This window comes from Cannabis sativa, chromosome 6, assembly GCF_029168945.1.
Source record: "Cannabis sativa cultivar Pink pepper isolate KNU-18-1 chromosome 6, ASM2916894v1, whole genome shotgun sequence".
NCBI lineage: Eukaryota > Viridiplantae > Streptophyta > Magnoliopsida > Rosales > Cannabaceae > Cannabis > Cannabis sativa.
The window spans coordinates 11,203,238-11,215,833 of NC_083606.1; the positions used below are offsets into that span (position 1 = coordinate 11,203,238).

Sequence of the window (12,596 nt, forward strand, 5' to 3'; positions counted from 1 at the left end):
TTGAGCAACACTGGTCGAATTTACATTTCAATAAATGTAATCTTCAATGAAATAAAATTTCTCCTCATAACTGGTTTCCTAAACATTCACCAACTTGAGAAAGATGTCAATGTTCAAGTTCCTTTTTGGTTTGCCTTTTTTAATGTCCTTCATACTGTTTCAACACCTCAACTCAGTTCAAAATTAATACTCAAACTGATTGTGGTCATATCTCACCTGTTCATGGAGCACCAATACATTCTAATCCTGTAACTTGGTCAACAGGTCAAAACACCGATCAACATGTTTTTGACCAAGAAGATGCCAATGGTGGCCTAGGGGTGTTCGTGGTGCAAGTGGTGCGAGTTGTGACCTTTTTTTGAAACCAAACCGCATATGTGGTTTTTGTAATTTCTCAAACCACAATCGTACTACGAGATCTTAAAAACCGCAAAAATCACACCACAAAAATACGGTGCGGTGCGGTACGGTTTACACTATCACCATTATCGAATTATAATAAAAATTTAAAAATCAATTTATAAAATTCTAACAATACAAAATTTTTTTATTAAAATTTTAACATTATAACATATATACTAATCATTAAATCATTATATTGAATTGTCTCTAAAAAAATAATGTAATATATACATATATTACATAAATATTTGTTCTTATATGAAAAAAGAAAAAAAAATTATATTGTAAAAATTGGTAACTTTGTAATATATTGTGTCCAGTGAACACTCTGAAGTGCAGGATGTTGAATGTGATTAAGATGATGATAATGAAGTTCAATCTCAACTACATAGTGAAGAGAAAATTGCAGGTCATTTGGCTCCTAGTCACCCTATGATAACTCGAGCTAAGACTGATATCTTCAAGCCAAAACCCTATGTTGGGAAGACTCAACCCGTCTGCCAGTATAAGGAACCAAGTTCAGTGCAAGAAGCTCTCAATCATCCTGGCTGGAGAGGTGCAATGGATGATGAAAATAAACTCTTAGTGAAAAACAAAACCTGGATCTTGGTGCCTCGATTGCCTAACATGAATATAGTTGGTAATAGATGGGTGTTTAGAATCATATGGAATGCTAATGAAACCTTTCAATGATTCAAAGCAAGATTAGTTGCCAATGGATTCAACCAAAGACTTGGAATTAACTATAGTGAAACTTTTAGTCGTGTTGTTAAAGCAGGCCTCAAGGGCCTGGTTTGACAAGCTGAAACAAACTTTAATCGTCTAAAAGTTTGTTAATTCTAAAGTTGATTCTTCTTTCTTCTTTTACAAAACTGTTACGGATGTCATGTTTGTTCTTATCTATGTAGATGATATTGTTGTAGCAGGCAACAACTCATAAAAGCTAAGGCAATTCACAAAGAAACTGAATAAAGTTTTTTCTCTAAAAGACTTAGGATCACTTAACTATTTCAATTTATTTATCTCAAGCTAAATACATAATAGAACTGCTCCAAAAAAACAAGACGACACATTTGAAGCCTTGTCCTACACCCATGACAGTGGGAAAATGCTTTCTATATCAGATGGAACACTTCTTGAAAATCCTACTGAGTACAGAGGCTTGATTAGAGGGTTGCAATATCTGACACACACCAAACATGATCTCAGTTTTATTATTAACAAGCTGAGTCAATTTCTCAAAGCCCCAAGTGATGTTCATTGATCTGCAACTAAGAGAATTCTCAAGTACCTGAAAGGTACCATCAATCATGGACTACACATCAAGTACATTGACAGACTTGTCTTAACAGGATATTCAGATGTTGATTGGGCGTGTTGCCCTGATGATAGGAAGTCAATAGTTGGTTATTGTGTATACTTTGGTGATGCTCTTGTCTGTAGAGCCCTTGCTCAAGTCTCTGTTGAACTAACCTGAATACAATCTCTACTCAAAGAATTTTACTTTCCTCTTTAACAAATCCCAGTTACCTGGTGTGACAACATGGGGGCAAGTGCCCTTGCCTCAAATCCAATTTATCATGCTAGAACAAAGTATTTAAAATGGGATGTTCATTTTGTTAAAGACAAAGTGATTGTTGAATCTCTTGACATAAGATATGTACGATCTCATGATCAAGTAACATATTGCCTCACCAAAAGTCTATCAAATTCAAGGTTTAATTTTCTTGTTGGCAAACTAAGTGTGGTTTCAACCTCACTTAATTTGAGAGGAGGTGTTAGAAAATGAAAATGTTAATGCAAGACAATGTTGTAGCATTGGGCGATAGCATTCCACCATGAAAACCAGAGTTGATTAAATAGTCTATGTAGCATGGTTGTTAGGGTTGTTCTTTCTCTTTCTATTCAGTTATTGCGTCAAAGTATATTCTATTGTTTTTGTGCTATCCCACCTTTTGGGTAAGGAGACCTTTATTCTAGAATGTACTTTTGTTATTCTAGTGGCTATATAAAGTTAATGAAGTATTCGGAGCTCTTTGAGTTACTGTTTTCCCAAAATCTATTCTCCTTATTTTATTTTCAATTTGGACTATCTAACAATCCACAATTCTACATTTTGTGCATCAGAAAAGCTTATACAGTAATTAATATCAGGGCTAATTAGTAATTTTTCCCCATGAATTTTAACATGTACTAAATCGTGTCCTCCGAACTTTTTTTGCCGTTAAAAATTCCCCCCGAACTATTGAGATTATTAAATTTAAGGACTTTTGTTTTACTGTTTCAGTGATTGTTTATGTACTAAACCATGCTCCCCAAACTTTGATATCTACCAAATCATGCGCTCAAACTTTGATATGTACTAAATCATGCCCCTTGAACTTTCATTCATGTTAGAATTTTTTTTACTAAAATTAGACAAAAGTCCTTAAATCTAACAATCTCAATAATTTAGGAGAAATTTTTCATGGCTAAAAAAGTTCAGAAAACATGATTTGGTACATGTCAAAGTTCGGGGAAAAAATTATTAATTAGCCTGACATCAATTTCTTTCACTAAAAGAAATAATTAAAATGATTTTGCTACTCTTATTCATAATTTTAAATAAAATGCAAAATCAATACATATGACAATGTGCTGATGCTTAATTTGAAATGAATGAATGCTTCCATTGTTTGCTTCTTCTTCTTTTTTTTTAACATGATGTTATCTATTTCAATCCATTCTACTACTATGGTAACACAACTAATTTTTGTATTTTAAGATATATTTGTCTACTATATATCCAAAAATAAATAAAAATAAAAATTATTAAAAACAAACAAACAAACAGATTTTTCACTCTTATATACACAAAATAAAATCTAATTTCAGTGACTATCAATCAATAAAATAAATTTCAACAAATTTTTCATTCAATTATTATTATTAACATTCACCTATGAGAGAAATCCAGAAGACGATCACCCTCTCCATTAGTTTCTTCTTCATCTTCTTCATCATCAAAGCGCGCGCCGCCATTGTCGAAATTGAGAGCATAGCTCTGAGCATCATACTGGAACCGATTCATATTCTTTTGTTTCTTATTATTACCATTACAGTAACCTCCGATCTTTCTGATAAAGTTCTTCCACTTAGGTCCAGCAACCACTTCCGAAAACTCCTTCACTTTCTTCACCTTCTTCACCAGCCATGTCTTAATCCTCGCCTCTCGCTCGTAATCTCCATCGGAACGACGTCGTCTTCTAACGAACACACCGAAACAACTGCACGCGTTTCCTTCCGATTCAAACTCTTCTTCTTCTTCCTCTCCTCTTCTTGCGCGTTGTTCGTAATTCTCGTTTGGGGGCATATTCGTAAATATCGGTTTGTCGGCCATGGGAGAGGAGTGAGAGAGCGAGAGAGAGAGTATGGAATTGGAGATTGAAATCGAAGAATTTGGATTATATATATGGAGAAGATGAAGAGATGGAAGGAAGAGTCGAAGAAAGAGAGGGTTTTGGTGTTTTGGGGATTTTGAATTGGAAATGTATTTTGAAAGAAATTTCTCACACTCTTTGTTTTGTTTTACGAGTGAGAAAAAAGTCAAATTTTTCTTGGACACGTGGCTTTGTTTGGTTGGATCAAAATTTTCTTTCAAATTATAGAAAAAAGAGTTATTGTTCAATTTGAATAAGAAATGGAGAAATTATTCTCAAAAAAAACTAAGAAAAAATAGAGAGTTCATGTATATCATTACTCTAAAAATTATAAATGTAATATTTTTTTTTTTTGGAAATCTAAAATGTATTTAAATTTAGTTTTTAAGATCCTTATAAAAATAAAATTGTGTGTAATGTTTTTTTTCAACTGGATCACATTTTGAGTATAGAATGGCCGGGTTCAAGAAAATCATAATTACATTACAATAGAAATATATGGATAAATAAATACTACAAACATATGCCATTTCAGAAAAAAAAAAAAAACAAACTACAAACATATATGTCTAACACTACATTTTACATTATTTTCATTGCTCCAAACAAAAAAACATTTTAAATTATTTATCACATGTTTACTATACAGTATTCAAAATTAAAATAAATTAATAGATAAATATAAAAAATAATCAAAATTAATATTTGTAATATATTGTTTACTAAATTTTTTAAAAATAAAATAATAGTGATTTACTATGTTTATTAAAAAAATATAATCAGAATGCTTAAATATAATCATATATATGGTAATAATTCTTATTCTTTTTTTTTTTTTTTTGATGAAATATCAACTTCATTAAATTAACATTCTGAGTACAAAACATCCAGAATAGCAACTGGAGCATTAGACACAGAAATATTACGACCAGATAAGTACCGTGACATTCTAGCAACAACATGTGCTAGACGGTTTGCTGATCGTTTAACAAAACAAATTTTTATTAAAGGCATAGAAAGCAAAAGGGAATGACAGTCTTGAGCTAGATTTCCAAAGATGGAACAAAGAGGCAGAGAGCTACGAATAGCTTGAATAGAGACTAGACTGTCTGATTCCAGAACCACTTGTTGCCAACCATTGCGTTTGATCCAACTTAGGGCCTCTTTGATACCCATGATCTCAACAACTTCAGGAGAAAAGGCACCATTAGCGCAGTGAGCTGTAGCGTCAATAAGAGACCCTGAGTTGTTTCTGGCAACCATTCCATAACCATATTGGTTTTCACTAGCAAATATCGCAGCATCAACATTGACCTTGATTGTATTAGTTTCTGGTTTAGACCATAGCTCAGCTCCATCATCAGAACTACCAAAATAGATATGAGAGAGAGAGGTGTTATCCTGAGCTTTACGCCAGTGATCAAGAGCAATGCGGGCTGAAGACAATACATTTGCAACAGTAAGAACCTTGTCTTTCCACACAATTGAGTTTCTTGCCTTCCATAAGGACCACGCAACCATAACCAACGAGCAGACCCGATCAGAATCAAGAGACTGAAAGAGGCTATCTAGCCAGCTGGCAAAGGAGAGATCAAGAGAGACTCCGGCAGGTAGGCCTATATGGTGCCAACAAGAAGAAGCAAAAATGCAAGAAAGCAGGATATGAGAGGTTGTTTCGGGAGCAGCTTGGCAGACAGGGCAAACAGGTGGAACATCAACATGCTTGGTTCTAAGATTTACACAGGTCGGCAAGCTCCCTGAAGCAGCACGCCAAAGGAAATTACGAACCTTCGGTGGGATTTTTAGTTGCCAAAGGTTTTTCCAAAACCCTGAATTGTTGCTACCAGTTCTGGGATCTTTAGAAGCTTGGAGGATGCGATAAGCACTTTTGACAGAGAAATGACCAGAGCTTTCATTAGACCAGGACCAGAAGTCAGAAGAAGCAGAGAAGCTTAAAGGGATGCTTAAAATTAAATTCGCATCCCTTTCATTAAACATGTCTCGAACCAAATCGGTATCCCATCTTCTTTCATCAATTGAAAACAATGAGCTAACAGTATGACCAATAAGACCAATATGAGAAGAAGTGATGTAGGGATTACCAGAGTCAGGGAGCCACGGGTGATGCAGGATACTAGTAGAAGAGCCAGTACCGATGGTTCTAGTAACCCCTTTGCGAAGAAGATCCATAGAACTCCAGATGCTTCGCCAGACGAAGCTAGGATTACGCCCCAACCCCGCAGAGAGATAGTCATCATGAGGAAAATAGCGGGCTTTATAGAGTCTGGAGACAAGGGAATCCGGGTAGCACAACAATCTCCAACCTTGTTTAGCTAACATAGCCAAGTTAAAATCATGGAGAAGACGAAAGCCTAAGCCACCTTCATCTTTTGGACGAGAAAGACGGTCCCAATTCATCCAAATGATTCCATTGCCCTGACTACTAGTTGTTTTCCACCAGAAACGAGCCATTAGCTTCTCAATTTCGTCACAAGTACCAAGTGGGATGAGAAAGACACTCATAGCATAAGTAGGGAGAGCTTGAACCACAGTCTTTAAAAGAATTTCCTTGCCTGCACTTGACAACAACTTCCCAGACCAGCTATTGATTCTGTTCAAAACCTTGTTCTTAAGGAAACCAAGAATAGCTTTCTTGTTTCTCCCTATAATGTTGGGGAGTCCCAAGTAAAAGCTATTTTCAAGAGCCTCAGGAATATGAAGAATGGAACAGATACTATCTCGAAGCTGAGCTTGAACATTGGGGCTGAAGAAAACAGAAGATTTAGCCAAATTAATTTGTTGACCCGATGCATTTTCGAATTGCCGAAGCAGAGACAAAACACTGCCGGCCGAACCATTATGAGCTTGGCAAAAGACATAGCTGTCATCAGCAAACAGCATGTGAGAGACCATTGGCGCCCCTTGAGCAACACGGCAACCTTGAAGTAAACGCTCCCTCTCAAACTTAGAAATAAGAGCTGAGAAGCCTTCAGCACAGATAATAAATAAATAGGTAGAGAGCGGATCACCTTGGCGAATACCACGAGATGGAGTAATAGGTCCCATGACATGACCGTCATGAAAAATAGAATACCGAACACTAGTAACGCAGGCCATAATCAAAGTGACCCATCTGTGATCGAAGCCCATTTGAAGCATAATAGCTTGTAAGTAACCCCATTCGACGCGATCATAGGCTTTGCTCATGTCAAGCTTTAGAGCCATGTAGCCTTTCTTCCCATGAACTTTTCTCTTGAGATAGTGCATTACTTCAAAAGCAATCATGATGTTGTCAGAGATCAAACGACCCGGAATGAACGCACTCTGAGTGGGGGAGATAATGTGGTCAATAAGAAGCTTCATACGGTTTGCTAGAACTTTCGCAATCACCTTGTAAGAGACATTGCATAAAGCTATAGGACGGAGATCACTCATAGAGCTTGGAGACTTCTTCTTAGGGACCAACACAAGATTTGTATCATTCAAGTGGTTTGGAAAAGTGGCCGAAGCAAAAAAATCACAAGTGGCATTGATCAAATCTTCCCCAACGATATGCCAATGTTTTTGAAAAAAACCAGGTCCCATTCCGTCGGGTCCCGGGGCCTTGTCGGGATGCATTTGGAAAAGAGCCAGCCGAACTTCCTCACTAGTGACCGGCTTCAACAGCTCAAGATTCTGGGCAGTGGTAACCTTGCAATGAACCCCATTTACAACCGGGTTCCAATCAACAATCCCAGCAGAATAAATATTGGTGAAGTAATCAACCATTACCTCTTCAAGGCCATTGTTCCAAGTAGTCCATACACCAGAACTATTTTTAAGATATTGTATCTTATTGCTGCGTTTCCGATTACTAGCCATAGCATGAAAAAATTTTGAGTTTTTATCCCCACTATTTAGCCAAAATTGCTTTGATCTTTGCTTCCAATAAAGTTCTTGTTGGGCTAAAATCTCAAAATAATTATTTTGTTCATATCCGAAATCAACAATGGAAGAAGGATCGGTATTACCTTTTAAGGAAGCAAGTTTTGCTTTGCTTTGCCTGATTCTTTTCTTGAAATTGCAGGTTAAGTTTCTGCCCCAAACAGCGAGCTCCTTGCTGCAGAGAGAGATTTTTTCATGAAGAGGCAGTGAGGCGTTTTTATCCCAGCAAGCTTGTACGATTTGAACACAAAACGGCTCTCTTGTCCAGGCATTCTCGAAGCGGAACTGATGCACCATATCAGCAAGAACAGCAGGAGAAGGTTCAAGATAAATGGGCGTGTGATCTGAGGAGGAGACATCACCGTTTGATAACACAGCAGAAGGAAAAAGATCGTGCCAGAGGGAAGTAACTAGAGCCTTGTCGAGACGAATTTCTACCCAATTGTTCGTGCCTTTGCCTCGTTCCCATGTATACGGATGGCCGTGGAGTTCCATATCAGTCAAATTACAATTGCATAGCACTTCTTGGAAACCAGTGATCAAAGAAGAAGGATAAAGTCTGCCCCCTTTTTTCTCACTTTGGTTGCCTATGTTGTTGATATCGCCAATGATGCACCATGGGAGTTGAGACTCACCATAAAGAGAGGTGATTAGTTGCCAAGTTTTGAACCGCAAGCTACGATTTGGTTCCCCATATAAACCGGTCAAACGCCAAGTAGGAAGGTTAGGAGTAGAGATTTCGATGTCGATGTGGCTGTGCGAAAAACCCAACAACCGCACTTCATCACTGTACTTCCATAAAAGTGCAATCCCACCCTTATGACCATTAGCATCAACACTGTAAGCACCCTCAAAGCCCAATTTAATTCTCATTCTTTCAATATTATCACTTTTACACAAAGTTTCACATAAAAAGATAAACTTGGGTTTCTTTTGAACAACAATGTTCTCAAGGAATTGTCTGGCCCGTGGGTTCCCAAGCCCACGGCAATTCCAACTCAAGATACTCATAACAATTGGTGGGCCTGGATACCAGAACCCACCGAATTCAAGTTTTTTGAAACGATCTCAGCCTGGCCCGAAGCATCAGTAGGCCCATTACTCTTCTCTGCAGCAAAACGTTTCCTTTTTAATTCTGCTTGAGTCAATTCCTCATCAGCATGTTGACTATCATAAAGCATAATCCCTTTATTTTTGGTTTTAGATTGAGAGATATCAGGGGAAGATATTCCCATGAATTTCGGATTAGCTGGCTGCCCGAAATCTGCTCCAGCCGAATTGGCGTTCACACCAGGAGTGGAAAATGCAGAAGCTTTCCCTGACCGAAGGAATGGTGATGTAGCAAAGTTTTGGTGTCGACGAGGGAGAGCCTTTAAGCCTATACCGTAAGGCTTCACAATCAGATGGGGAGGTGTATCGAACCTACGAGAACATGACCTCTCGGAGTGTCCCATGAGACCGCAAATGAAGCAAAAAGTAGGGACGTTTTCATAGCGAAAAGTAGCATGAAAGAAGTTACCGTCTTTTTTACGGAACTTCATACGTCGTTTAAGTGGAAGATCAAGAGAAAGAGTCACTCTAACCCGAAGGTATTCCCTCCACACCCCAGTGAAGTTATTCGGATCCGATTCAATGAAATTACCTACATAATTCCCAGCATCCTTAGCCACCTTCATGTTCATAAAACCGGACTGCAAATCGTGAATTTGTAGCCATAAATCAAGAGAATTAAGGCTCAGTGTGCGGGGGTTATCACCGTCTTTGAGTCGGATTAAGACCAGCGGTTTGCGATCGTAAGTCCAGGGACTGCCTTCTATAACACGCTGAATATCTAACTCGTGGTAGAACTGAAACAAGAACCTGTTCTGATCTAGTTGCTTCGCATACATACCCTTACCGGGTCTCCATAAGTCAGCCATCATATTCTGAAAAATTCGAAAGTCTGAGACCTTTCCTATTAGCAGTCGCCCAACAAGACACCATCTGGTGTCAATAGCCTGATCGTCTTCCTCTTCAGTTTCTTCATAAAAAACCTCCTCTGCATCTTCTTCTTCAAGTTGGACGTTTCTCCAACGTTCATCAATATCATCCATGTTGAGGCTGCTGGAAGCCATATGGGACAAAGCCACGAACCACACAAACAAAATACGTACACAGCCAAAGACAGAAAAGAACAAATAACAATCAATAGAAAATCACAATGCATACACTCAAAAAGAGAGACAGAACAATACTCTCAAAACAGAGAGACCCTTACGGTTGAATTTTGTTGCATGCACAAATTTGATAATAATTCTTATTCTTATTCTTATTCCTACTGTCTGATATTTTTTTTCTTCAATTGTTAAGAAATGTCATTAAGAGTAGGGTAAATACTATTTTGGACCCTGTAATTTGTAAAAGTTACTAATTGAACCATTTTTTCTAAAATTGTATAAATAGGATCCTGAACTGGTTTTTTGTCAAAATAAAATTTAATAATAATCTAATCTAGAGATTTTATGATAAAACTGGTTACATTTTTTTATATCTATTTGTGTTAGAAATTGTCTTAAAAATTGATTATATTAAAAAATAAAATTGTTAAAAATTAAGTGTGGTTTTATTTTTACTATTTTAGAAAATATATGGTCTATTTGGTCATTTAACGAAATAAAAGATCTAATTAGTAATTTTTATAAAATATAGGATTTAAAATAGTATTTACTGTTAAGAGTACTGTTATTTATTGTGTCACATTTTCCTGATTTATTCATATTCTAATTATTTAATATACTTTTTACTCCAATTTGGAAAGAGGGAGAAAAATGGATAATGATGAATTAATGAAGGCATTAATAAACAGTAAGAGAAGACTCGTAGATAGATACGCCGGCTGAGGTGGGACGCGGTGGAGTATGTGAACTGGTCAGACTCGGCACACTACAACTACAACTACACGCTTTTATTCCATTTTTAATTAAATCCTAAAACAGTGACCACCAAACTAAACTCCCTAATAATTTCTTATATTATCCCTATCTTCTTTAAATTACTCTATTTTTTTAATTATTATTTTAATTGTCACTATCATAAGGGTCAAGCCAAAGTGGACTAAGATAGAACATTCTCAAACCAATTACTGTAGCATTTGAAAGAAAATGAGAGCTATAAGAAATATAGATCACAGCCGAGTTTGAAGTCTTACACATAAACTCAAATCAGCAACTCATTAAGAGAGGCTTCTCTACAATGAGCATAAATAATCTTCAGCATCAACAATATGGTCAATTATAAAATATTAGTTTGGTTATTCAACCTCAAAAATTAAAATTATTCTTAAATGATGATGGAAGAGAAGAGATAACAAAAATGTAATTTTTTATGAGCAATGATTTAAAACTCTTCCAAAGGTATTGGCAAAGTTGTAAGTGATATTCCCCAACATCATCAAAATACTATCACTTATAATTAGAGCACCATTACTAGTCTAGTTCAATTATAGGTATCGAAAGCCCTCACTATTATGTATTCTTAAAAATGGGTTAAGGATCACCATTACTAGAGCAAAAGCACCATTTCAAATGATACTACTACTACTGAAAAAAAAAAACCTTCAATGTTCATTAAATCTAGATATAGGGCCCGTTTGGCACAGTTTTTGAAAAAATTAAAAGCTATTTTTTAAAAAAGCTATAATAAAAATATGTTTAGTAAACAGTCAAAAAACAGCTTTTTGAAGAATTTTTGGAGAAGCTACAGCTAAAAGCTGAAGCTGCTCCAACCCAAACTTTTAGAAAAAGTTATTTTGATTAAAAGACTAATAATTTTTTTGTACTAAAATCATATTTACTTATTTATTATATATTAAGAAAATAAAAAAAAAATTAAAATAAACTAATTATAATAAAATAAATAATTATTAAATTTTTTATTTTTTTTTTAAAAAATAATTATATTTTATTTTAATATTAACAAACAACATTAACCTAGAATTTTTCTTATATACTTGAGTTTCTAATTTTTTTTTTTTTTTACATTTGATAAAACATAATAAACAAATACTATAAATTAAATTATTTTTATCAAATTCATATAAATTTATATTTGAAAAAAAAAAATTAAAAATACATAAAAAATAAAATATTATAAAATAAGTTTTTACATATTTGTGATTATAATAAACTAGATTATAACATTATCATTATCATTATAATATATTTTAACAGCTCAGAGTACTTTAAATTTTATAATTTACCAAACACTCACTTTTTTTCTACGGTTTGCTACAATCGCTTTTTTTCACAAGATACAGTACATGTTTTTTCCCACAAAGACAAAAGCAAACTGACTTGTACTAATAAATTACCCTGAAATCCATCAACCACGGCACAAGTATTTTTCAGTGTTGCTAGTCTCTCACAATTTAGAAAATACAACTTACCAAAAACATTATCTCTAAATGTAACTTCACTATTTTCAATTTTTTTTTTTTTTTGTAAAAAAAAAAAGTCTGCCATTTCAAATGTTACTAACCCTCAAAAGGAAGAAAAAAAGTTGGAGAAACGAACAATTTTATTAGAGAGAGCCAAGGAAGAATTATTATTTTTTTCCATTATTTTTTTTAATTTTTTTTTTTTTTTTTTTGTAAGAAGTATAAAGCTGAAAAAATAACTTTCAAAATAGTGAATCAGTATAAAAGTTGTTTTTCTTTTCATGTCACAATATTTTTGTAATTCAAAAATTTGTAAAGTTTTTTTCCTTTTTTTGAAGTAAACAAGTTCTGTAATCGAAAAGAGAACAAGAGGAACCAGGTTACAAATATGGGTAAAATCAGTCGGTTATGGTCGATTTTTACAATTTTATAACTGA

General features: G+C 35.0%; 1 protein-coding gene across 1 annotated transcript; it reads right to left on the reverse strand.

Moving 5' to 3' along the window:
* Positions 1–3,184: 3,184 nt before the first annotated feature.
* Positions 3,185–3,933, reverse strand: LOC115695744 (uncharacterized). The gene has a single exon (XM_030622820.2). It carries the CDS (start codon positions 3,779–3,781, stop codon positions 3,338–3,340), a length of 444 nt encoding a protein of 147 aa, XP_030478680.1. The 5' UTR covers positions 3,782–3,933; the 3' UTR covers positions 3,185–3,337.
* Positions 3,934–12,596: the final 8,663 nt, after the last annotated feature.

Excerpts from the sequence above, each read along its gene's own strand:
- LOC115695744 (XM_030622820.2), bottom strand. The coding sequence starts at position 3,781 with ATGGCCGACAAACCGATATTTACGAATATGCCCCCAAACGAGAATTAC.